The sequence below is a fragment of the Delphinapterus leucas genome, chromosome 13 (genome assembly GCF_059928025.1).
Source record: "Delphinapterus leucas isolate spDelLeu-1000000601 "Yukka" chromosome 13, BTC_Dleu_Yukka2, whole genome shotgun sequence".
In the NCBI taxonomy this organism is placed as follows: domain Eukaryota; kingdom Metazoa; phylum Chordata; class Mammalia; order Artiodactyla; family Monodontidae; genus Delphinapterus; species Delphinapterus leucas.
In genome coordinates, this window is record NC_143141.1 from 91,952,138 (window position 1) to 91,979,983 (window position 27,846).

General features: G+C 43.8%; 1 protein-coding gene across 1 annotated transcript in view; it reads right to left on the reverse strand.

Annotated features, from left to right (window-relative positions):
* Window positions 1–3,355: 3,355 nt before the first annotated feature.
* The window catches only part of LOC111168010 (doublecortin domain-containing protein 2C), a 124,442-nt gene continuing 99,951 nt past the window's right edge, over window positions 3,356–27,846 (reverse strand). The window contains 2 exon segments of the mRNA XM_089922504.1: window positions 3,356–3,470; window positions 6,707–6,828. Of these exon segments, the coding sequence (XP_089778630.1) occupies window positions 3,356–3,470; window positions 6,707–6,828 (237 nt within the window).

Below are 27,846 nucleotides of genomic sequence, written 5' to 3' on the forward strand. Positions count from 1 at the left end.
TTCAGGCTTTGTGGCTGGGAGCTCTGTGCAGGCAGCCTGCAGACAAGTTCTGACAGACAGAGAGGGGAGTCTTAACCTCAACATCAACAGGGCCTTCAGATACTTCAGTTTGAAAGGAGATGGCAAATATAAACGACAAGGGAGCTGGAGTTATCCCTGATCAGCCGAGCACACCGCAGCCATCCCGCTTCAGGCTGTAAGTCTTACCCACCCTCTACAAAATACTAGCGAACCAAATCCAGCAGCACGGTAAAAGGGTCACGCACCGTGATCAAGTGGGGTTTATCCCAAGGGTGCAAGGATTCTTCAAAACATCTGCAAAGCACTCAGTGTGATGCACCACACTAACAAACTGAAGGATAGAAACCATATCGTCATCTCAATAGATGCAGAAAAAGCTTTTGACAAAATTCAACACCCCTTTATGATAAAAAAAAAAAAAGTTCTCCAGAAAGTGGGCAGAGAGGGACCCTACTTCAACATAATAAAGGCCATACATGACAAACCCACAGTCAACATCATGCTCAATGGTGAGAAACTGAAAGCATTTCCTCTAAGATCAGGAACAAGACAAGGATGTCCACTCTCACCACTTTTATTCAACATAGTTTTGGAAGTCCTAGCCACAGCAATCAGAGAAGAAAAAGAAATAGAAGGAATCTAAATTGGAAAAGAAGTAAAACTGTCACTGTTTGTAGATGACATGATACTATACATAGAGAATCCTAAAGATGCTACCAGAAAACTACAAGAGGTCATCAATGAATTCGCTAAAGTTGCAAAATACAAAATTAATGCACAGAAAGCTCTGGGTGCTTTCTTTATTAATTAAATGACTCTGAGAAAGGATGAGGGGACCTCTACCAGTTATACTGCAGAAGTAGTCGCTGCAAGCTGTATCTAAGGATAGTCTTATGTTGAAGAAATACAATATTGGGGAGAACTCAAATAACAACTTCTAGAATTTCCAACTCTTCATGTAAAAAGCTAGCCATTCTGCTCCACTCCCAGGTCGCAAGTAAGCAGCACGTGGTCTGTACACAGCAGACCTCTCCCACTGGTGGCCGAACTGAGTCAGACAGGGTGTAAAACTGTGTTTGAACCCCTCACTGCAGTCAGCTTCTTTCAGCAGGAGCGTCAACCTTGAGAATCCAGAGGTCAAGGTCTATTAAGGGCACAGAGGATGACATGACCCTTCACTGTGTTTACACTTCGCTTATTCATTGTAATAATATAACCCACATGGTTTTCTATGGCAGCTCCTGGATAATAATTTCTACGCATTTCTCAAAAGAATCAGGTCTGTAGCTCAGTGATGCACATCTCCTCGCATGTAATATTCATTCAACAAACCTATGAGAGACCCCATCCAAGGGGCCTTGTACACTATCTGTAATGAACCTCTGCTCAAATGCACCCCCTTCCGGACCCTGAACGTGAGACAGGAACTAGTGTTTTACTTTAATCCATTTGTGACCTTCCTTAGCGTTATATTCTCATGGCGTTATTATAAATGCCACGTGGGGCAAGGTACAGGGTGGGTGTGAGGAAGCTATGTCCTACCATAGTCTTTTGGGGTCCTTTTAAGTCATTAACTAAAGGTGTTCGCTGTAGTTTCCTTGACTTTTAGGGCAGGTTTAGGCCAGAGTTGGTTCTTCAGCAATAAAATATTGCCTATTGAAGCCCGCCCACTCTGGAACCACTGCCCTTGTTTAAAACCACTAATCAGTCCAGAGAAAGATCTGTTCTGATGGTGAGAGTACCATACTGTGCGCGTGCATGTGCGTGCAAATACCCACTAATGCAGACGTGCTGCCACACCCTCCCAGCAAGCATTTAAGTACAACCTTCGCCCTAAAACCCAAGCACAACGTTTGTTAGTGGCTGCTTCGTAGAGGACCATGTAGCAGTCACCGAACAAACTACTTCTTAAAACGTATGTGACAAGAAGTAAAAGCAATAAAGGACCTTCCAGGCCTTCATGCCCTAGATGTGTCCCCCATCCCTCCCAGAGGTGGTCTCCACCTGGCTACTCGCGTGGGGCCGGGACCCTCTACACAAAAGGACCTGCCTCACGACCGTCCCGCTGTCCTTCCAGCCCTGCTTGCAATAAAACGGGGACAGCCTCCCCTAAGTTCCAGCCTGGAGGACAAGCCAGTTCTAGGGGCATCAAGACGCAGTAGAACCTGCCCATCAGCAGAGGTCAAAGCCTGCAGGGACACAGAGATGCACTCCCAGGATGAGAATATTCTTCAGCCAAGAGAATGCTCTTTGTGGGTGATGAGAAATTAGGGGACACTATGGGACTTGGGTAGTTTAACCTACTTATAAGTTACACATGAAATGTTGGAGGATTTGCCTTTTTTTTAAAAATAAAACACCCTCCTGATATACTGTGCATAGCTTGTTTGCAACTGAAGGCCCCAGAGCTATAGAATACTCTCCAGATTTCTGGGTAGGGGCTTTAATTAAAAGGATGATGAATACCAGGCCCCCTCAGGAATAGAGTTCAGGCATTGATGCTGGTGTTTGGGGCCCCAAATTACCTCAACTTGCTCACATACAGCCTTTTAACTCCTGAACATCCCACAGGTAAGGGCCATGAGAGAGGCAAGGCAGGGGATGGGACTCGGAAGCAGGTGACGTGCTGTCTCAGCTCGGGGAAGGAGGCGACTCCAGAAATCACATCCAGGAAGGGTAGCACGTGGACCAGAGTGGGGACAGAGGGCCAGCGTGACTGCGGCTGGTTCTCAGGTGGGTCCAGGTAAAACCTGGGGCTGGAGCCCCCACTACACTAGCTGCCACACCAGCTGTCAGCCCAGGGGAGGGCTGGGGGCTCGCCACGCCAGGGTGGCTCTGACTCCACCAAATCGAGGCTTATCTGAACGGGATCTAAGTGGCTGTCACCACTGCACTCTGTCACCCCAGGCAAATGGCCGGGCTACAGCAGGTGCCAACAACCAGCTCTTCAGGAAGATGCACAGAGCCTGGACCACAGGCCTGCCAGGTCCTTCCCCTGTGGGTTGAACAGGACACGACAGGCACAAAGGGACTTGGGCTCCAGAAGACTGACTTGCGACTGTCCCCGACCTTCCACGAGGACGTGTCAGACAATGACAGCAAGTCACTGAATGCACACAGCTTGTCCTGCCCCCCTCTCCTCTCAGCCACAAAAGCAGCCTCTTCTGGGAACCCATAACTGCCAGTACAGAGCCTCACCCACCACTTTCACCCCACTGGGCCCGAGGACAGCAGGCCAGCGTGATGTCTCTGTACAGGTGAAGGCCCCGGAGGACGTGCACAAGGCAGAGCTAGAAGTGGCTTTCCCAGGGCTGTGTGAACCTGAGGGCCCTGTTCACTGTCTGAGCATCTCCTGGAGCTGCAGAATGAGGGAAGCAACATCTCCTCTAGCCAGCTCGGCCCCTGGAGCCGAGTCACCTGGAACTTTTTCGTCCAGCAGCGGGTGGCACCTGGGATCCCCAGGGCGCAGTCACCACCCAGCCCTGGGGTTTGCGGTGTGGTGATCTAGCCAGGCTCCCAGGGCATCTCTGCACCGTCACAGCACTGCTCTCTGAGGCAGGTTTTCTCCTCCCCAGTTTTTTAAATTAATTTATTTTTTATTGGAGTATAGTTGATTTACAATATTGTGTTAGTTTCAGGTATACAGCAAAGTGATTCAGTTACACAATTTTTTTCAGATTCTTTTCCTTATAGGTTATTGCAAAATATTGAGTATATTTCCCTGGGCTATACAGTAGGTCCTTGTTGGTTTCTATTTCCCCTCCCCAGTTTTTAACGTTGTTCCCTAGGTGGTCCAACTAGTAATAGAGGTTGGCTACTTCCTGCCCAACAATGCCGTTTCCTCTGATTCCGTCTCATTTTGCATCAACTTATCCATGATTTTACTTAATAGTCTGCTCCTGATGATACCCGGTTTTCTGTATTCCCATTTTCAGTCAATGCTAAATTTTCCCTGGGCTCAAAAACAGATCCCAAACCCACTTTCTTACTTTAAACAGGAAAAGAAGGAATATTTACTATGAGTTACTTCCTGCGTATGTAATTTCAATTCTAAAAGTCTATGGAAATTATTAGAAAACTATAGATTACCATCTCTAATTCTTCATCCTTCCAAATATATCTATTTGTACCTTATTTATTTCCTGTTGCGTGCTCTGCTTCCCAGGAAAACAGGCTATGAGGCTTCAAAACAAGATAAAAATCCAAGATTTTTAAAAATGTTTTATTAATGTCATCTTATTATACCTCTTATGTTTCTACATCTTAATTTTTTACATATCTTTCCAAAATAGCCTTAGAGCTTTTTTTAGGTGATAGATTTCCCTCCATGTGATCATTAGTCATTTTAGGGCCATTTAATGAAGAAATACTTTCTCCTTCCAGGATATTATCTACAATTGAGTTTAAAATATTTATACTCAACATGCTTCAAAAATAATAAGATCCTACGGGCAAAGTCCTGAGGTGAGATATATGTGATTGTAATCTTTGCTAAAAACAAACAACAGTGGCAGGTCGGTCTCTAAGTATAAAATTCTGGTGAAATTTACCCCACGTGAACCTGTCACAAGGTTGCGGAGTTTACATCCCACCAAATGGGAACAATTATTCTAAGACTATCTGGCTAGCATAATGGTAGAAAAAGGAATTTCCCTTGATTTCTTGCCATTTCTTTATTCCATAATCACCCTTCATTTAGTCTAGAAACAGAAGAACTCAGAAGGACTTCAGAAACAGAATCAGCTACCAATCGTCAGGTCATAGGGTTCTGGTGGATGGGTGACCCCTTCTGTCCTAGTGACTCTGATAGATAAGGAGGACTGTGGAAAGGGGGGCGTGATGGGAGTGGACGCACCTTGAGGGCTCTTCCTTTGTGGGAGCACCGCGATGGGTCACTCAAGGAGCAAGTGACTCATACCTCCTGCCAAGGACGCTCATCTTCACGCCAGCTCTAAGCCTGTCTCCACCGGGCAGGGTGGAAATAAGAGAGAAAGACTTCGGGGGCAGGGGGAGATGTTCGCACTCCTGGTCAGACAGGCTCTGTGAAGACCCGCGGAGCACAAACAAGAGTCCCCAGAAGGTACGTGGGTTTCGATCAAAGGAAGGGGGAAAGGATCTTCCCAACAGAGAGAACGGCAGGAGCAACGGCGGAGAGGGAGCAAAGCACAGGGCGTATCCCGGGGCCAGCGAGGACTCAGCGATTAATCCCAAATCTCTGAGAAACAAATCCCATCCCAGTTTCTCACACTAGGCGGGACCTGCATTGCTCCTTCTTGAACCTGTTAATTCTAAGAACCTCGGCATCCGGCTTCCTTATTCTCGCCTCATTTGGTGAAAATGACAGAAGGAGTGTGGTTAAGAAAGGACGTTTCTTAATTTAGCTGCGCAGTTATTAGACTAATCCTGTTGCACCTTCTCCTTCAGTTTACTAATCTCTTTCAACGCCATTAGCTGTAGTTTCTCGCAGCCCTTAGGTGAATTTATAGGCACCATCGAATCAGCACAATCACTCTAAAAACAGTAAGACTAATTATGGCCGTGGTCTAGGATCTGTAACCAGAACATGGAACTGATTCTCTATTACCTACCATTGCTGTTTTCCAGCTCACTGAAAGATTCGTCATCAAGCAAACGCAAATCAAAATACATACTTAAGTATTTGTGAGTTAAAGGTCAGGTACAAGGTGGGTGAAGAACGTGATTACCCAACATATAGGGGTCCAATAGATGAATAGACTTCTCACAGTTACCAAAACCATCCAAATACATGTTTCTCTGGAGGAACCCAAGGTGGAAAGGTGCACCTTACTTGCAATGAGGCCCACTTCTGAAAACAGCTGCCCAGTTTGACACCAGGGAGTTGTGTGAAGTGGCAAAGGAGGCTGAACTCAGAAGATTTTCAACAGTTTATGTTAGTAATTTCCATATTATTTATGTCTTTCTTATGTATGTGTTTTCATGTACGTCCTTAAAACCAATACAAAATTGAAACCATGAGCCCAGAGTTGGTCAGAGGTCTCAGGATAATGCGTCCCTACAGAAGCCAGTTTCTCTAGTTTATCAATGAGCAGAATTAGCAGGAGGAAGGGAAGCATCAGATTTCCCTTTAATAGAATATCCAAAATTCTGCAGGGAAGTCCCAGACGCAAACAGTCTTGCACTAAAGTGCCCTAGTCGGAGGCATCTTAAGACCGACCATCGAGCCCAGAGGGCAGGTAAAGTGAGTGTCATGAACAATGATGAGCGTTTCATTTCAAAATAGTTCACCAACGAAGGAATCACCAATCTTTACCTCTACCGAAGAAATTCTTCTCTGATGCTCTGCATCTTCCATCAGACCAGCGGTCCCACTAAAAAAAGGTTGGGAAAGTTGCCTCCAGTTTGGGAACTTCTCAGGGTTCTCCCTATGCCCGCAAAGCGTATTTGTTCTCCAACAAAGGACCAAGGCGCTGGTGGGCGCCACGGGTGACGGGAATCCTGGAAATGGACATCCACCCGCCGCAGGTCGTGGGCCTGTGCTTGTCCGACGGGCTCACACGATCCTCACAAAGCCTGGGAGGCCGGCGCTTTAAGTGCCCCGGTGTTAAGATGAGGACACTGGGGGTTCATAAAAAATATCAGAAAGGTGTTCTTATAGCCCAGAAAGTCACCTCCCCTTTGTACCCTTAACGTGTCCTCTCATTGCCTTGAAAAGCTGCCCGAGACCGGGTGTTTTCCATCCGTGACACGCACAGCGGTGGCGAAGGCGCCCAGGAGGAGGGGCCCCCGCCCGGGTCTCGGGTGGACACGCAGCTCCTCCTCCAGCATCTTAGGGAGAGAAGAGGTGAGAGCAGGGGAGGCTCGGCTGACGCGCAGGTAACAAGAGTCCACGTGCAGGGAACACTGCAGCTGTGCCACACACATTTCCCACCCACCTTAGCTGTCAGCTCCAAAAATATGCACAGTTGACCCTTGAACAAAATGGGTTTATTGGCATGGGTCCGTCCACACGCGACTTCTTTTCAACAGTGAATACATACGGGTCTACAGCATCGGAACCGCAGCTGGTTGCATCCACGGGTGCAGAACCTCGGGTACTTAGACCGGCCAGTGACTATAAGTTATACACATTTTTTGACTGAGCAGAGAATCGGCACCCCAGCCCCTCATTGTTCAAAGGGCAGCTGTATTTGTTGATGTGCGTTCCAACCGACAGAAAAATTAGTCTTTAAAGACAAAAACACTTTTTTTTTGAAATTTTGAATTTTATTTTATTTCTTTTTTATACAGCAGGTTCTTATTGGTTATCCATTTTATACATACTAGTGTATATATGTCAATCCCAATCTCCCAATTCATCCCACCACCTCCCCCCTGCCACTCTCCCCCCCTTGGTGTCCATACGTTTGTTCTCTACATCTGTGTCTCTATTTCTGCCTTGCAAGCCGGTTCATCTGTACCATTTTTCTAGATTCCACATATACGCGTTAACATACGATAATTGTTTTTCTCTTTCTGACTTACTTCACTCTGTATGACAGTCAAAAACACTTTCTGATTCGGGTCTGATTCCCCCAGACCTGCCCCACGCCTGGCACTTGGTGGATTTATTGAATGCAGTTGTGCGAATGAATAGGTGAGTGGCTGAGCCTTGCACTCAGTAATCCACAGGACATTAGGGCCTTTTTAAAACCAACAGCTCCTGTGTCTGATCAACTATTTCAACCAGACTCAAGTAAATGGCGAAATGTAGTGCATTAAACTGCATTTCACTACCTAAGCCATGTCATCACCAGGCTTACTTTTCAAAGTTTCCATTGTTAGGGCTCAGGGGCCCAGTACCTAAACCCCAAGGCACCCACACTCTTCTGTCACCAGCATGGGGGGATCAGGGTCATTAAGTCCCGACTGTGTTCTGAGCTTTTGCAGCAATTGAAAAAGTGAATTAAACGTATCGGTAAGTGAGGCGAAGAACGTTTTCTAGGCTGAATGCTGGGGTAAAACTGACGGGAATACGGCTCATCGTGTTGAAGCAACTGAGAAAAACACATGGAGAAGAAATAAAACAACATAAAATATAGCTGGGACTCGCAAATGATAAGCAATTTATTTTCCTTTCACACCATACTGGATCACAGAGAAGAGTGATGTCATTATTTTATTATTTATAACTACTGGGACCTAGCCATCTGAGACTTGGCTGAGGTATCTGGATTTCAGACCATTTGTGTTCTGCTTTTATCATTAATCATTCCTCCAGCCAAACACTGAAGCTATGGAAATGCAGAGATCCCGAACTCCCAGCTGTTGTGAGCATGGAAGACTTACTGCCAAACAGCATGTTTGCTCGTGCAGCCTTTGGGCCAGAGATGGTGTAAACACTTATCACTGTGCAGTCCCAGTGCTGCAAGGAACGTCAGGGGTCACCCAGGCCTCCCTCTCACTTCCCAGGTGAAGAGGGCAGCAGGATGTAGGCGGGGACCAAGAAAGCATGAGCCTTGGCCAGACTCCCCCATCTCTGAAAGGCATGACTTTGGTGAGCAATAAACACGCTCCCAGACTATTTTCTTATTTGCAAAACCCTCACCCTCCTCCTCATAACCATCATGGTACCTCCTTCCTCTTTTTTTTTTTTTTTTTTTTTTTTCGGTACGCGGGCCTCTCACTGCTGTGGCCTCTCCCATTGCGGAGCACAGGCTCCGGACGCGCAGGCTCAGCGGCCATGGCTCACGGGCCCAGCCGCTCCGTGGCACGTGGGATCCTCCCGGACCAGGGCACGAACCCGCGTCCCCTGCATCGACAGGTGGACTCCCTGCGCCACCAGGGAAGCACGGTACCTCCTTTCTGACAGGCGCACTGCCAGGATGGAGACGGTTACACCATACATCACTCTGTTAGAGGCTGGCTCAGCCGCTCGACCTTCACAACACTGAGGCATCCTGTCACTGACATCCAAAGATGGCACGAGTCACTCACCTCAAAAGAGCAAGACTTTGATGGCCGTTTTAACACCACACTGCCAGCATGGCAGCCACTGCCACACGTCGCTACTGGGCACTTGAAACGTGGCTCCTCCAAACTGAGATGTGCTGTAAACGTAAAATACACACTGGACTTGAAGTCAAATTTCTCGCTCGTATTTTATATTGATTGGACATGAAAGTGAGAATATTTTGGTCTATGAGGTTAAATATAATACATATTATTAAAATTAATTGCACCTGTTTCATTTCACGTCTTTTAATGTGGCGGCTAGAAAATCTGAAATTGCACGTGTGGCTCCCACATTGTCTTCCCCTCAGATGGGTCTGTGCTAATTCCCTGCCTGGCCAGCCTCTGGGTCGTGGGGGATTTGCTCTGGATTAGCAGTGCCCACTGTGAGGCAGTGGGCCAGGAGGAAGAGGTGGCTTGTCCAGAGAGCTGAACTCCTGGCCACAGTCTTACTGTTACTGGAATCTTTACATACCAGCAAGAACTCAATCTATAGCCTTTCTTGCCTTTTGTCCTTGAAACCTCTGCTGTCAATCTTCAGGCTTTCCACATGGTATCATTTAAAATGGGCATTCCCAAAGATATGTCTAATCCTAGGACCAATGACATAACTGGTTCTTATGGGTTCAATTGTGTCCCCCCAAAAATTATATGGTCAAGTCCTAACGTCCAGTACTTATGCACGTGACCTTATTTGGAAACAGGGTCTTTGCAGATGTGATCACTTACAGTGAGGCCATGCTGGATTAGAGTGGACCTTAAATCCAATGCCTGGTGTCCTTGTAAGAAGAGGAGTTGCCAAGTAAAGACAGAGACACACAGGAGAGGACTCCATGAGACAGAGACTGAAGTGACGCAAACAAGGGACTCCAAGTATTGGCGGCCACCGTCAGAAGCTGGACAAAGCAATGAAGGATTCTCTCCAGCATCTCAGAGGGAGCATGGCCCTGTCAACACCTTGATTTTAGACTCTGGCCTCCATAAGAGGATGATTTTCTGTTGTTTTAAGCCACCCAGTTTGTGGTATTTTGTGACAGCAGCCCTAGGAAATGAACATATTGACGGGAGAGGGACCCCCATGCAGAGCGAACACGTTCTCCCATCTAATAAAGAGAGTTCCTTTTGCAGATTCATAACCAAATAACTGTTTTTTGAAAAAGTACACATTTTATTAGCAATTGTAAAACTTAACATCTAAAACAAAACATAAAGAATACATGATGTACAGTTCATTTATAAAAACACAATCTAGTGACCGAAACCTCATCAGTGGTTACCTGGGGCCAGGCGTGGACCACATGGAGATGGACCACTGAGGGCACCAGGAAACTCTGGGGGCTAATGGAAATGTTCTGCACTTGGAATCGGTGGCCAGCTCATGGGTCTGTAAGTGTTTCAAACTTCTTCAAACGGATGCAGTTCCTTGTGTGTGTCACTCAAGTTGACAGAAAACAATTAAAAGATGGCATTATAATAAACCTAGATATTATTCCACAAATTTTAAGCCAATGGAATAATCTTTATCCAGATTTGGCATCAGCGAAGTTGAGCAGTCACACCACTTCCACTGGTTCAGCTGCTCAAGCTGGGTTCCTTGCCGAGTTGTCATGCCCACAATGTATAAGAGATTTTATCATTTTTAATTTAAGGAAATATTTTTGTTCTGTAGACACAGTAAAAGGAATTAAAAGATTAATGTTAACAAAAAACACGTTTTTAACGATTGCATTCAGGTCAGAGTTTCATTCTTAGCATATTTATGGTTATCTTTTTTTTCACCCTTTAAATATTTCACACGACGCATTAAATGATTCCTGTAGGCCACTTAACATTTCTTTTACACTTTCTAAGCATTTTTCCACATTTGATTTTCAGCCATTTGAAAGAGCAGGTGGAAATAAGCAATGCAAACAAACCATCAAATGTAGGAGTCTTTAAAATCTTGGCTAGATAGGTCATATCTATTTAAGATACACTATGGAAAAGAATGAACCACAATACTTCACCCCAAAAAAACTGCTAAAAATCAGAGGCTAATCGTAAATGTTCTTGGCATAGCAATAGATTAAGCAAATGATGTGAAAATATTTTAAATATCATCGGAACTTGATAAAAATTCAATGACCCAAGAGAGTTTCAGTTTTCTTGTACCTTGAGACTATGGCATCATCCATCATTAACGTAAAATCCCAGAAAGATTTTGCATCCTTTTGGCTAAAAAGTGACCACATACACAAAAGAGTTACCAGGTAGTGGGCGTGCCTTTGTTGTTGCCAAAAGAATTCTGACCCCTTTCAGACAAAAGAAAAGCTGTCAAAGATGGAAGCATTCTCAAGGGGTTCCACAAGGGCCTGGGGGCTAACTAACCATCGATACATATACATCACCATAATCCAGGAATTCCGGTGAGCACGGAGTTAGAAATACTGTAAAGAGGTTCTTTGAAAAAAATAGAAAACATCTGGATAAAAAGGGTACATTTGGTGACCATCAAGATCAATAATGATATTCTGTACACGCTTCTCTTTGTTTTTTCTTCCACACCCCACCCCTTCATCTTGCAACTAGAGACTGGGAGAAGGTGGGACTTAATTATTACTTGGCAATTGATAGAATGATGGTTTGCCCCATAAATTGTGAGAATTACAGATGACGCACGTCAACATGAAACTTTACCTACTCTATTGTCGTACAAGTCCAATGCTACATAAAATGTATGTCAGCACTATAATACTGTAGTCAGATTTTTAAGATAATTCAGACAAGGTTGAACTCTTTCAAGTAAAACTATGTGTTAGTAATATCATACTGGGTTTTTAAGTGCATTAATTTTTCATTGGCCATGAAACCAGGACTAGTGAAATTCTCAACCCACCCCCGCCTACAGACCACGGGGCAGGAGTGGCCAAATCCTCTGCAGTTTGCAGACGTGAGTACATAGGACCAACCTAACCCAGCTTTGGCTCTGATAAACAGTTATTAACAGACAGGTTACCCACTTCACTCTGCGAACCACACAGACTTTCCTTCAAATGAGTAAGAGCCTTTTTCCAGGATTGTACCTCTGCTGATATTCATTTCACAGGACTTCTGAGCATGGCTAGAGACATCCACCTGTCAGCTTAGAGAATCTGAAGGACAGACCTCTCTCAGTGACCTGCAGTTCTTCAGAATCTAAGCAAAAGGAAATTCTTGGGCTGAACAGAGCTGCTCTGATGCTTTTATCTCAACCCTTCACGGCAAGAAAATAACTCATACTCAGGAGCACAATGATCCTCCCACGCGCAGAGGCTGCCCGACTCTCAGACACTGTATCGTTTCAGATACGTCTAATATCTTTCAAAATAAAAAACAAGATCACAATCGAGATGGTGACAGAAAAGATCGTTGTTTCAGTGTTTGGTGGAGAGAAAAGTAAGCTCAGTCTTCTTTTTTTTATTCCCTCACTGTATGAAGAGTAACAGAACAGGGACCATTAAATGAAATTTCTCTGTCAAGGTCAATGTAGACATGAAAAATGGTCAGGGAAGAGATTCAGCATCTATATGCTGGTGTTGTCCACATGTATGGAGCTCTTAATTCTCCCTTTCCCCCCTCCCAAACCTGCTCTTCCCTCCTTTTATCTTTTATCTCCTTTTGCTTTTATCCATCCTGGTAAATGACCATCTACCTTGTTGCTCAGGCCAAGCCCCTTGAATAAACGCGATCTGAATCACAGTTACTACTATCAAATGTGGCATTTTCTTCCCATCATTAGGTCACTACACTGAGGAAAAATGAAGGTGAACAGTAGTCTTGTCAGAAACTGGCTGGAGATGAAATATAATTGGGAAGAAACATGTGTTCCCTACTTTATTTAGGAAAAGCAACCTCCTTGAAAAGCCGGAGGACACCAGTCAAAGGAGATTGTCCCTGGGGGGTCGCGTGCGGGAACAGAGGGAGCTGCCACCCCTCCCCCCAGCCCCTCCTCGGGGCTAGATATCATTTAAGGAGAGGGATCTCTCTGTTGAGTAATTGTCACAACAAGGCCAATTAGCCCGTGCCTGTCTTGCAGAGAAGCAGGATGCATCAATATAATTGTGAGCGAACAGTCTTATTGTTTTAAATGGAAAGAGAGTAGTTTCCAGGAATTCCTAACGTCCCATGGTGCTGGTTATTAATTATGCACACCTGGCTAGTTCCACATATAACTCACCCAGTGTGGTGGATTACCAACAAAAAAGATGGTTCCAGGGGCTTCCCTGGTGGCGCAGTGGTTGGGGGTCCGCCTGCCGATGCAGGGGACACGGGCTCATGCCCTGGCTCGGGAAGATCCCATGTGCCGCGGAGCGGCTGGGCCCGTGAGCCACGGCTGCTGAGCCTGCGCGTCCGGAGCCTGTGCTCCTCAACGGGAGAGGCCACGACAGTGAGAGGCCCGCGTACCTCAAAAAAAAAAAAAAAAAATGCCTCAAGACAAGCACTTCTGAAATAGCAGAGTAAGGACCATCAAAAGTCCACTTCTTCATAAAAGTAAGGAGAACACCAGCAAAAAGGGTCAAAGTCAACTTTTTCGGGACTCTAGAAATTAATCAAAGGGTTGTAGCTATCCAAGGAGCATTTATTCAGTAGGAACAGCAAACTCTGTGACGTTTTAACTTGACCTATTCCTAGTTCCCTCTCTCCAGCTCAACAAGAGCCTTGAAACAGAATCACCTCACAACTGTTTCTTGGTAGTTGTGAAAACTACAGCTTAGCACCCACTGGAGAAGGCAGAAAGGGTCTGGAGCTCCCCAAAACTCATACCCAGAAATCTGTCATTATCTGACTGTTCTGGCAGCTCTGCAAAAAGCTCCATTCTCAAGACTTCTCTTTGTCTGACCTGACTCGGAGCTCACTCTGTATAAACAGCCCTATCTCTGGGCATTTGTCAAAAACAATCAGTGGCAATTGTTTAACATCACAGCTGCCTGGTGTCGCAACACTAACTGGGACTAACAAGAGGCTGGCCAAAAAATCTTTACATTTTAAGTTCTAGTTTTAAGAAAACACTAGGGAATGAGACATCTATAGTGGGCTTTGTAAAGCTCTGACATATCCCTGAGAATCTAGAATGCCACATACATGTGCAGAGCTGTGTGCATGCCCAGGAAAGACCTGAGAAGACCCTAAACCCTCACCTCTTTCTGACCTTGAGGCTCTGGTCAGGAAGTGAAGGTTACAGCAGAGTTGTAAATTCCCTGCTGGAGTATTAAAGGTATACCCAATGCACATATGAAGCCCCTCAGAAAAGGCTGGGGATTTATTGAATCAAGGTGTCTAAGAGAATCTCTGTCCAAGTAGTAGCTGAACACTAAACTCAACAAACTCCAAGGTGGATAAACTCAAAGAGTTATGCACCTAGACACATCATAATTGAACTATCAAAAGGCAAAGAGAGAATCTTAAAAGTGTAAGAAAAAAGCAACTCCTCATGTACAAAGTAACCTGTGCTACCTCAATGGGATCAGAAATAGTTTCTTTTGCCATATTTTTTTTCTGTAAAAGGGAAATATGTTTCCACTGTTCATTTTCCTTCTGGTTTCCACTACTCAGTTCAGAAGGCTCAGTAGACATTCTTTTTTTTTTTTTTAACATCTTTATTGGAGTATAATTGCTTTACAATGGTGTGTTAGTTTCTACTTTATAACAAAGTGAATCAGTTATACATATACATATGTTCCCATATCTCTTCCCTCTGCGTCTCCCTCCCTCCCACGCTCCCATCCCACCCCTTTAGGTGGTCACAAAGCACCGAGCTGATCTCCCTGTGCCATGAGGCTGCTTCCCACTAGCTATCTATTTTACGTTTGGTAGTTTATATATGTCCATGCCACTCTCTCACTTTGTCACAGCTTACCCTTCTCCCTCCCCATATCCTCAAGTCCATTCTCTAGTAGGTCTGTGTCTTTATTCCCATCTTACCCCTAGGTTCTTCACGACCTTTTTTTTTTTCCTTAGATTCCATATATATGTGTTAGCATACGGTATTTGTTTTTCTCTTTCTGACTTACTTCACTGCGTAGGACAGACTCTAGGTCCATCCACCTCACTACAAATAACTCAATTTCGTTTCTTTTTATGGCTGAGTAATATTCCATTGTATATATGTGCCACACCTTCTTTATCCATTCATCCGATGATGGACACTTAGGTTGCTTCCATCTCCTGGCTATTGTAAATAGAGCTGCAATGAACATTTTGGTACATGACTCTTTTTGAATTATGGTTTTCTCAGGGTATTTCTTAAACTCTCCTCTTTTGCTTACTTTCTCACTTTTTCTTGTATACCCCAAGAGGTTCTGACACACTGTCATGCAGACCAACCTCTAAAGCATTCTAAGCATAAATATAAGAAGTTGACACTGTCGAACCTGCTGCCAATGACTGTAACTATTTTATCAATATTTATTACAGAAAATATGTTTACATTCTTAACACGAACATGCCCAGTATCTTGGAGATGAAGATATTTAAGTCTCTAATTGTGAAAATTTAACCTTGTTGACAGCACATGATCTTTTTTACCAAAATGCAAAGGTAAACAGTCTACGACTTCTTTAAATATGACCAGAATGCAAACAAAATACATATAACAGCTATATGTGTACTGAGCAAAACAATCCCCAAACTCTGAACAGAGTGATTTGAAAGCATACATTGTTTGCTAAAATTAAAATCTTTGCTAAAGAAAACTGTTAAATCTTTGCACTTAGCCACGTGGGTATTTTCTCATAAAAATAAGCAAATAGAATTTAAAATCCATTTCCCAGGTGGCCTTGGTATTTTTTTTTCTTTTCGTTTGGATTTAATCATTCATTAGGTAACATATTTTCATACTTTGAACCTCACATACAAGAGGTTCTAGGTACCTCTTTGTGAGAACTTCCAAGTTGCATAAAAATAAAACCATACCTTCCAATGCACATTCCAAGAAAAAAAAGTCATTAGGGGAAATGTGCACAGGTTATTCCAAACCCTTCTGGTTTTCTGAACAATCTTTGTGAGACTTAATCATAAAGAACCACATTTCACCCTTTTAAATGTTTACTAAAAAGAAGTATCACCAAGAAAAGGAATCAGAACAATATGGAATCCACTGGAAAACCCTCATCTTTAGCTTTTGAGGAAACCCTAGTGCTTGGGGTCTCAACTTCACCCCAGACATGATTTTCTTGCTGTTAAACTGTCCATATGTGAGATGGAAGCACCATGATGGAAGAAAGATTGACTTCAAGTGGATATAAGGGTGACTTTTTAAATTTATTGATTTCCACTCCCAGACCATCCGAAAAAACATAAAAAAGCCGGTTGGAGGAAAAACTTCCTAAAGCTGTGATCTGGCCACATCCTACTCCCAGTTCTCACAAGAGCTGGTATTTCTGTAAAGTCCGGATTCCGGGCGATTTTCTGGGCCACAATCTCTGTCATGTTGAGAGTCCAGGATCTACAGCATTAGATAAAAACTAATCACAACGCTTCCAGGCAGCAGTCTGCTGCCAGGCAGGCGCTGACGCAGAAAACAACCTTGAAAATTGATTTTGAAATTAGTTCAGGGTTAGTGATCACCTTATTTCAGTTGATCTGAAGAGGCCCCTTTCTGTCCCTCCTGCCCCCTCTCCACCTTCTCCGCTCCCAACCCCCAGCTCCTATCCTTAAATGTGCTGAGATGCTTTGGCATTGCTTGAATCTGAATTTTTTTGTTTGACTAATACTGAATTAACCCCTAAGGGAGCGATTCAGTATTACATACTGATACGTAATCCATCCCCCAGAAACCAGATGACTCTAAAATTAGGCCCCAAATGTGGGTATCATCTAGATGCAATATTTTAAATGAAGCAGTATTTATGTATCCATTAAAATAAAAAGAATCTATCTTACACCAGAATATTACTACGACTTCTAGAGAGTTTAATTTCATTTGTCACCCAATAATTCCATACTAAGGCAGATTAAGTATTTTAGTGGATTTGGAACTAAAAAAGTAAATTTGAAAGGAAGAAAGAAAAGCATGAGTCCAAGTCCTGCCCTGTTATCTATAAGCCGCAGGTCACATGTGCCTTTGGGCCTACTAACTAACCCCTATGGTGACCTCATGGTACAATGTCTGCTGTAAACACCGTGATCTCTGGATTTGCTCCCATCTCTAATATCATGCTTCTCATTTTACAGAAGACACCATATCCAGTGAATGCTCAAGACTGTTGGGTCAATAAAGGGTGACATCTGGACTAGACTGGAGGTTCTTACCCCGAATCCATCCTTTTCCCACAATAACACGCACCAGACACTGGAACAGAGGGCTCAGGCAAAAAGAATGAGAAATGCAGTTCTAAATTCCTTTTCACGCACCAAAACATGTTATAAGAATGGAACCAGATCAAAATTGATGGGTTCTCCACCAGAAATGTATTAATTAACTGAAAAAAATCTAAAGACAAGATGGAGATGGTTTCCATTTGATTACAATGTCCTCCGTAAGGTGTAACAAATGCTACGGTCAAGTCTAACAATAAATCAAGAAACCATAAATATGGTGAAATAATAGCATTCCTTTCTCCTTCCACATATGCCAACACTGTATTCCTAATTAACAGATGGTGAAGAACTGGTATGATTTTAACTAGACCTTGACAATCCTGAAATCTTTGTTGCCATCTTTGTTCTGGCAGTCAAGAAGCTTAACAGTTAACCCTCCTAAGAGTCAAATCTGGCAATAATATTAGCAGAAGTTCTGGGTAGAATAATCTGTTTGTCGTCCCTCATTTAATGGAAAAAAGGCAACCACCAAAATGAAATAACAGTGTAGTTAACTTTTTTGTGTGCCTCACATGTATCCAGCAATAAACATTACCACTTTCAACTACCCCAACAACCTATGAGCTAGGCATTATTATTAGCCCCAATTTATGGATGAGACACAGACCTAGTTCACACACTTGTGTAGTCTGACTTGGAAGCCCATTCTCTTCATCACCAAAAATGCACCATTCCCTGGGGTTCTACTGTCTATTTCTGACATGTATGTGTATGTATATGTATATATAAAGTAGATGTATTTGTGTGTGGATTTATATATAATATGTATAATAATTATGTCTTAATTCACTTTTAAATAGGAATCATTAGTTACAGATAACTATGTAAATACGTATAATTTTCAGGATGGCTGAGTCACTCTGGAATGCCAGATATGGGTGATGTTCTAAGAAAAAGGGAAGATCTGGGTCCCGTGACAATGTCCATTAAATCTCATCAACCACACCCCTCCACTTCCAGCTTTACACTCAGGGAACAGAAGGAATTCCAGGTACATTTAGCCTTAATCATTGTTTTAAAACTTTATGTCTGGCCACCAAAATATGAAATCCATTCATCTTAATATTCTACTAGCATTACCTCTTCAGTATAATGAGAAAAAACAGCTTAATTTCATTTTCATTTGCCTTATAATCCTTTCTAGCTTCAGACTGTTGCTCTTCACAACCATGGCTGATATTTTGTTTTCATGGTATTTGTTGTTCTTTGTGTTCTCCCTGAGTCATCTGTTTTTGAGATGCTTGTCCCCAGGATGGCTGTGCAGGGGGTCCTTGTTTGTCAGGTATCTGTTTTTGAGATGCTTGTCCCCAGGCTGGATGTGCAGGGGGTCCTTGTTTGTCAGGTATCTGTTCTTGGGATGCTTCTCCCCAGGATGGCTGTGCAGGGGGTCCTTGTTTGTCAGATATCTGTTCTTGGGATGCTTGTCCCAGGGATGGCTGTTCAAATGATTCTTGCTTCTCAGGTATCTGTCCATCAGATGACTGTCCCAAGTATGACTGTTTCATCAATTCTTGTTTGTCAAGTTTTACTTCCGGTTGTCTTGGTGATGACTCTTCCTGTGATTGCTGTCCCACTGGTGGTTCTCTTTGGTCTTCTATTTTTACTGGGCTGTCTAGTAGTACAGGTGTATTTTTTTCCTCTAGAATATCATATGGTTCTTTTTCTTGTTTTCAGTAAACAAAATAAACCAAAATCACCAATAAACATAGTAGTCATCTAAACCAGGTGAAATCAATCATAAAGTGACAAGCATTGCTACTGTATCATTGATTTCAAAATGACAGTAATAATATTAATAAAATAGTTTTCACATAGGATATTACACTTACGATGTGCTTTTACTTGTCTTATCACTTTTACTCTCATTTAGAAATACAGTCCATTCGTTGTTTACATATTTAAAAACCACTGGAAACTTTTTCTATGAGTCACTGAGATAGGGAAGGCACTTTTATTAAAATAAAAAAGAATCAGTGCAAGAGAATCCAGAGCCACTGTTTTCCAGAAGAGGCACCAACAAGATGAAGAACAACCCATCAAGTGCAGGAAGATTATCGTGTACTTATGAACCTTCCACCAGCCAAACCATGTTCGCCAATGCCAACATGATTCCTACAGAGATAAATGCCATTTGTTGTAGGAAATCAGAGGATACTCCTAAAAACTGAAAACACCGCTGTCTGAAACAACACATGGAAAGACATCCTCAGCTGGAGCTTCACAGAACCTGAGAGAAGGTTCTTCCCTTCACTCCAAATCTGCTCTTCCTCTTGTTCTCAGGAGTAACACCAGACCCCAATCCAGAAACCCCGGCTCCAATTTCCTCCTCATCTCTCACATCCTTTTTGTGGCTAAGTCTGGTCAATTGAGTCTACTTCCAGAAAACTGTCTCTCCCTACGCTGCCCCACTGCCATGGTCCCGACGCCACCATCTAATAGGTGGAATGGCGGGTGCACATATCGCTCTTACCTCTCCCTTCCCCGTCCCGCTGTCAGAATGATGATTTTAAAACGTAAGTTTGATCACATCACCTCCCTGCTTTAACATTATCTACAGGATAAAGACCAGACCTTTAGAGTGACACACAAGGGCGTGGCAGCGATGACAAGCAGACCAAGACTGTGCCCCCTGCCCTAGTGTCGAGCTGCCAGACAGCTCCCAGCCAACTAGCACCCAGGCAGGGCCAAATGTCTCACCAGACCACAGGGCTGTGAATGTGAAGTCCTCCTCTGGGCTGAGCTGGTAAGTGTCTGATGGAACCTCCTGTCTCTCCTCTCCTCTGGAAGATGGCAGCATCACAAAGGATCCAGATCCCTGAGTCACCGCTGGGAGGGGAGACACCCAGGACAGCCTCCACCCCGAAGCAGCCTTTGTGTGGTCGAGAAATAAACATTTATTGTGTCGAGTCAATGAGACTTGGGGTGGACACCTTTACTACAACTTGGCCTCACCTCCTGTCACTGATACAGCAGACCTTGGGCGCCAAGCCTCATCTGTGTCTCCACCTTCCCCTCGCACTGTTCCCTGACACCCTCTTTTTGTTCCAGCCTCACCCCCCAACGTGCCATCGCTCTTCCACACATTTGCACATGCAGACCCCTTGCCCCGCATCCCCGCTCAGCACTGCCTCCTTGGCAAACTCCTCCCGAGTTGTGAAGGCACGAGTCATTTGAGCAACCCTCTCCTTCGTAACACCTTCTATCATTCCCTGCAGCCTCTCTCCTGGCCCCGGACACTCAGCCATTCTCTCTTCGGGACATTTCCAGGGTATCCAATACAAACCTCTGTCCGTTTATACACCTGGGTCCCAGCCCCGATAGAAACAAGCTTCTTGAGAACAACAAAGCTGAGTCTAACTCATATGTATTCTCTCCACAATCAAGGCCGAGCTCAGAGTCGGCAGCTCCAAACCATTTTGTTTCATTTTTAAAGAACGGTAAAATGACACTTGAGTGTCATACCTACTTTCAGAAAAATCTTGGACAAATCACCTTCCCTTCCTGGGTTTCAGTTATTTCTTTCTCGAAAAATACAGGTGAAAGTGTGGATCTTCAGAAATGTAGGATTATGGCGAACTGAAAAAACGGATGCACAGCTGTCCCACGCTGTCTGCGGGTACTGGTTCCAGGAGCCCCACGGATAGCAAGTGCCTTATATAAAATAACGTAGTGTTTGCATACAGCCTAGGCACATTCTCCTGTAAACTTGAGATCACCTCTAGACTACTTACGATACCTAAGACAATGTAAATGCTACGTGAACAGCTGTAGATACAGTTAGATCCTACGTGAATAGTCATCTGCACATGGCACATTAAAGTTTCTCTTTTTGGAAATTTCTGGAATGTCTTTTCAAATATTGTTGACCCGCCGTCGGTTGAATCCATCAATACAGAAGGCAACCTGGGCACGTGGTATGACACTTATTATTATCACAAAAAGTTTAAAGAGCCCAAAAAGGGGATTATAGAAGAAAAACTGAGAACTGTCACAAGGTATTATACGATTATATGAAAATGAAAGGCCGAGATGGTGAGAGGCCAAAGAGGGGTTGAAACTGCCCTTTGCAAACCCCCAGGAAGATCTGAAGCTGCTCACCGCTCACGTGCCGGCCTAGCGCCCCCTACAGGCTCCCTCCACACGCAGGCTGACCCTCTGCTTAGTCTGTCTCGCCTACTAGACCTCGAGCTGCTTGAGGGCAGGGGCTGTGTCTTACTCATCTTTGTTTCCCAAGCACCCAGCTCAGCCTGGCACGTGGAAGGTACTCAGAAAATGTCCGATAAATGAAACAAAGGGAATAAATAATAAATGGACCAGCAGTCCCTAGTCCCACACATAAAGCATCCCTAAAGACATACAAAATTAGACTGCAAAATTAAAAATGGTATTAAGATATTAAAGTGTGTTTATATGAATAATAGATCACCCTACTATTTAATATAAAATTGCGTTAAACACTAATATAAAATAATATATTGCTGCATTGGTATGTAATAAAGTGTATTTCAAACATCCCTGAGTTCACTTTGCCTTTTAAATGCAATGGCCGATGAGACGTCTCTGGCATTGTATACTTGTTCTGTATTGTTTCCTTTCAGAACTGAACCCATAATCCAATAAGCCCCTAAATATGGCTAAAAATGTGTCACTTCAAGGCACCTAAGAATTACCATATTTGTCTGAAGTCTCCTGTCTGAAACGTGCACCTTCTTACCCCAAGTTCAAGGGTTTTTTTTTCTCTTCTCCCCTTTTTTCTTACAAAATGCTAATAAAGACAAATGCAGTAAAATCTTAAAATACTTGTATAGTTGAACAATGTAAATTCTGCCTGGACTGAACTGCTGGCTGACGGACAGTGCCACCTGTGCCGAGTAAAAGCCTTCCTTTGTCAACCCACCTAAAAACCGTGCCACACAAGAGGGTTTGCAGAGGTCAGGGCACAGTTATGAAAGGGTAAGCTTTTGTTCAAAGCCAGACAGTCCGCGTAGCCATCTGCCCCCAAAATGGAAGTTCCGGCGGTGGCCCAGTGGAGGCGCTGCACACGTTTTCGGGGGTAGCTGACAAGGACAGAATGAGCACAGCAGGCGTGTGCCTGTCTCACACACACCCCATAAACGGTCACGATAACTGCTCTCTTACCGGGGAACGGAACCGCTTTCTTATTCTTGCTGAGGTTCTTGAGAGATGCTAACAAAAAGGAAAGAAAAACCCAGATATTAATATTAATACACTGACCAAAGGGTTTACATACCATGAGATTGTGATGTGAGATCTACAGCTAAAAGAATTAGCAGAATGTCAGCACGTTGAGGAGTGCAGACAGCATTTAGGGCCATTTTGGTAAAAGTATGGTCCTACATTTATTACACAGGAAGTCAGGCCAACGTTATACCAGTTAGTGTCTGAGATTATGGGGCAACAGAATTTTGATCTTCTTGTTTTTCTTCCTCTAAGAAAAAAAAGCATATTTTAGTTAAGTTTTTTTTAAAACTCCTCCCTCATTCAGTTTCCCAGTGCGAAGTCGGGGGAATATTGTGGCATTTCCTTTGCTGCATGACAAGGTTTAATAGGTAACAGGGGCTCTCCGGTTTGACCAGCAAACTGTAAAGTGCAGGTGTTGGGTGTACCCCACCAACAACCAGAAAATGTTGCTCAGTTTCCATGGCAGCTGCTCGTCAAAAACCTCAACAGTAAAGAGCAGTGAAAATATAATATTCAGCCTACAATGAAAACTACTAAACCTAGAAATGTGTAATTTACATCAGTACTTGCAAGATACAAGGCACTAGTACACACAAGCACAACATGAATAAATGCAATAAAACTTCTGCAGATCCACCCATTTCACCTCTTATCTGACAATTCTGCTTTGATTTCAGGTATTTCAAAGCTTGTGGGAGTCTCTGCCGATTCACCAACATGGCATGAAAATAGCTGTTCTATTGCAGATATATGCTCCTAAGCACATGTGTGTGTCGTTTCCACTGACATAATTAACACAGAAATACTTTTGTTAAAATGCACTTCAGTTAAAACGAACCCAGGAGCCAAATAACTAGACTGAAGCTGTTCTGAAGACCCGTTATGTTGGCAAGTGAGACGAAAAGGACAAGCAAGAGAAGCTGGGGGGCGGGGGGCTGCCAGTCACAGAAGAAGAAACGCGAGAAGCTGTTAGCAGTTGAGTTGATTGGAGAGATTCGACTGCCAGCAGCAGCAGCTGGAGGAATCTGAAAGCTGGAGCGGAGGAAAAACCAACAAGAACTCACAGTTTCAGGAGAAGACTGGTTTTGATGACAATCGTGGGAGGTCAGAAGCCACCAAGAGTCACAACAGCTGGATGACGTCAGAAGCACCCCTGCCTTTGCCCATTTTACAGTATAGTGTGATCTGAGCGTACTGTTGAGTGCTGTGCTCAATACTTGCTTCGAAACCTCGTCCTCACTGTCACTCCTCACTTCTGTGGCTGCCAGAATCTACGGCAGAGTCGCTAGTTACGAATTAAGACGTCAGGCTCAAATCCGTGAAAATAAATCCAGTGTTTGGGTTCAAGGTGTAATTACTTTATGAAAGTCAGAAACCCAAAGTTAGACAGCACTTAGTTCTTGTATTTGGTAACAATTACGTAGGCATCTGATTTCTCTGTGAGCTAGGCGTGTTTTTAGATAAATCAGCAAAGACGTTTACCAAGTCCTTTTAGGGGATTACATATCAAATCAAAAAGTCGTTTGAATTCACAAAATCTTTGACAGTGGTTTGAAGATCCCAACCGGAGTCCTAGAATCACAGATTAACCTAATGAGTTCTCCTGCAACCAGTATAGTTTTTTTATTCTTAAAATAATTCTAATTTTCTGCATTCAAATGTGCTGCTCATCATAGAAAATTTGGAAAATAGAGAATAGCACCTCCCGAAATGGAAATAAATTTAAGTCACAGACCCACCACTTGCTGTAAGTTGTAACCTAAATGAAGTCTGGAGTATAAAACCAGCATTTATCTCTGATTTTATAGCCTCAAGATAAACTCCTAGATGTAGATTGCTGGTTCGGAGTTATGCGTACTTCAAAGTGCCCTACAGGAGAGGTTACCCAAGCCACACCCGCCTGAGGACACCATCTCCCCAGTAGCCCTCTTGAGCGAAGGCTGCTCACTCACTCTTTATGTGCTTGGAAGTGGGCATTTCCAGGCTTTATCCCTTCCTCAGCCCTAAAACCCCTCAGCCTCCCTACCGCCCTCTCCCTGTCCTTGGAGTAGCCACGCCCTCCTCTTCTGGGCCACCCTAACTCGTGGTTCCCGTGTCTCCCTCTGCCATAACCCCTGTCATCATCCTGGGGGAGCTCAGTGGCCACCTTCCAATCATGGCTTCTCATCCAAGGATACTGTACTCTACCCACTCCCATGATCACACCCTAGACGTTGTCCTTACCAAGAATGCTAACCCCTCTCAGCTTCACCCTCCAGTCCTTACAGCCCTCTCCCTTTAATGCCCCAACTCCGATTCCTCTACCTGGTCACCACCCGCCCCGCCCCACCAACCCTGCCGCCATCCCTCTGGCCCTCTCCCACCTTGTGCATGCTTCCTTCCTCATCCCACCCAGAGATTACGGTCCATCACCGGACTCATTCCTTTGATTCATGATCACTAACTTCCCAGGATCCCTTAGCTTTACAGCATAACCCTAATATAATCACTGGGTCCATTCAGTAGCTCACTCTTCCAAGCAGCTGTCTCATGACCTTTCTCTTCAAAACTCCACTCCCTCCCTCTGCATTCACAGCTGATGACCTTGTGTCTATGTGTGAAGACGGAAGCGATCAGACAGACCTCCCACAGGCTCCCGCCCCTGCACTTCTCAAGCCACCAGCATCTGTATCCATACACTCTGTTACTTTGCACATCACTCTGGATAGACTGTCCTATTTCTAAACTGTACACTGATTTCACGTCTCTTACCTACCCAAGCACATCCTCCTGGCAATTATCCCTTCTCTCTCCTGCACCAGCAGTGTGTTCCCCTTTAGATCAGGACAAACGCGCTGGAACACCCACTACCTTTAAAAAAGGGATCCAACCTTGACCACGTGTCCACCTCTACCTACTGCCCCAGTCGGTGCTGCCCTTTCCAGCCTGAACACCCAGGAAGTGTTGCCTGTGCTGGACATCTCCATTTCCACTCCTCCCATTTTTTGGATTAACTCCTATCCGGCTTCGAGGTCATCTTTCTATAGGAATAATCTATTGTTAATGCTGCAAATGACTTCCATGTTATCAAACCCAAGGGTCAGTCGATCAGAAAAATTTAACTTGATTGAGTTCTATTACTGCTCAAATATTACTCCTTGGAAGACTTGGAGCCATAGTTTTTTAAGCTGAAAGGCCCTTAAGAGGTTGGTCAATAAACTGTATTCCCACTGTGTTCCCTGGAGCCCTCCTCAGAGATGTCTCGGGAGACCGGTGGGAGAACAGTCAGCAAGAAGCAAAGGGAAGAGGCTGAATTTGTGGATTTCAACCCGCCCACATCCTCTTCTACCAAACAGTTCCTTTTTTCTCTTTCCACCTGGGGAAAAAGAAGTTCTGGTGCTTCTTTTACCTTTTTATTTTAAAACAATTTTAGATTTACAGGAATGTTGCAAAGATAGTACAGAGAGTTCCAATATACTGTTCACCCAGATTCCCCTGCTGTGAACATCTTACATAACAATGGTACATTTGTAAAAACTGAAATTAACATTCGGACAATACTGTTTAACTGACTTATCTGGATTTCACTAGTTTTTCCACTAATGTCCTTTTTCTGCTCCAGGATCCAATTCAAGATAGCACCTTGCACTTATTCATATTCTCTCCTAATCTCCTCCAAACTGTGACAGTTTCTCAGTCTTTATTTCTCATGACTTGACACTTCTGAAGAGTGCTGGTTGGGTATTTTGTAGAATGTCCCCCAATTCGGGTGTAGCTGATACTTTCTCATTTTGGACTGGAGTTATGGATTTGGAGGAGTAACTCCAGAGCCCTCTCACTGCATCACACCAAGAGGTATATTATATCAACATCACTTTATCACTGGTGATAGGAACCTTGATCACTTGGGTAGGTGGTGCCTGTCAGCTTTCTCTACTATAAAGTTTTCTGATGTCTTCTTTCAAAGACTGAAAACCAATGACCTTGTGCTTACATTTTATTTTGCACATGAAGAAATAAGATTCAGATAAGGCTTCAAATAAGTCATGTTCACAGTCACACAGTGTATTAACATTAGTGGGACTAGAATCCCAAAAGAAGAAAAATTGTAAAGGAGAGATTGGCTACTGGGTCTTTAAGGTTCTTCCCTAGTCTAAATTTCAATCATGTTGTAAGCTATTTACCCTTCTATTATTCATATTGATAAAAACATATCAAAGACTCATTTGAAAGAAATGAGAACTCACTATGCTACAGGTACTATTCCTATAAAATTTGCCCAGAAATGCAACAAAAGTATATGGTAAAAGCTGATAAGATGTGTTCTTGGACCATTCAATGTTGGCAGATGTTTCAGGCTGAACACTTATTTAGCACAGAGTAACAGTAAGATGTCAACTAGAAGACGAGCCAAAATCAGGTGAACAGGAATCCCCTGGTGGCGCAATGGTTAAAAAATCCGCCTGCCAACGCAGGAGATTGGGCTCAAGGCCTGGTCCGGGAAGATCCCACATGCCGTGGAGCAACTAAGCCCGTGCGCTACAACTACTGAGCCTGTGCTCTAGAGCCCACGAGCCACAACTACTGAAGCCCACATGCCACAACTACTGAAGCCCACGTGCCACAACTACTGAAGCCCACGCACCTAGAGCCCGTGCTCCACAACGAAGAGTAGCCCCCGCTCGCCACAACTAGAGAAAGCCTGTGCGTAGCAACAACGACCCAATGCAGCCAAAAATAAATAAATAAAATAAATATTTTTTTAAAAAAATCAGGTGAACAGAAATGGCTGGAAATTAAAGTAGGGCAGTGATGAAGGTGCAGCACACACAGAGAAGGGCCCTCCCCCAGCCAAGATTCCACTACACAACACAGTAAAACAGATGTGGAGGACCTGGGATGTTTCAAAAGAGCAAAGTGGAGAACAAAGAATTACCTTGCATTTGTATACAGTTCTAGAGTTTTCAACAGACTTTCAGATTACTTTTCTCATCTAGCATCACAACATGTGCTGTCGAATCTGAAGATGAGAGAAATAACGTTCAGAGAGGTGAAATGACTAGCTTTGGACACCACAGATAACGGGGCGAGGCTGGTACGTGTCCCTAGAGCCCTGGGTCTACTACACTGTCCACGGCACACATGGGTAAGTTAAACTGTTATGGGTGAGTTAAACTATGAGTTAAACTAATAGTTAAACTATTAGTTTAACTATTATAAATAGTTAAACTATTAAGGTTCATTTCAATGCTTGGTTCCTCCTTTTTGCTTCTTTTCGATTCTAAAATATTTTTAAAACAATTTTTAAGTAATTATATATTAGCATCTTCCCAGCAA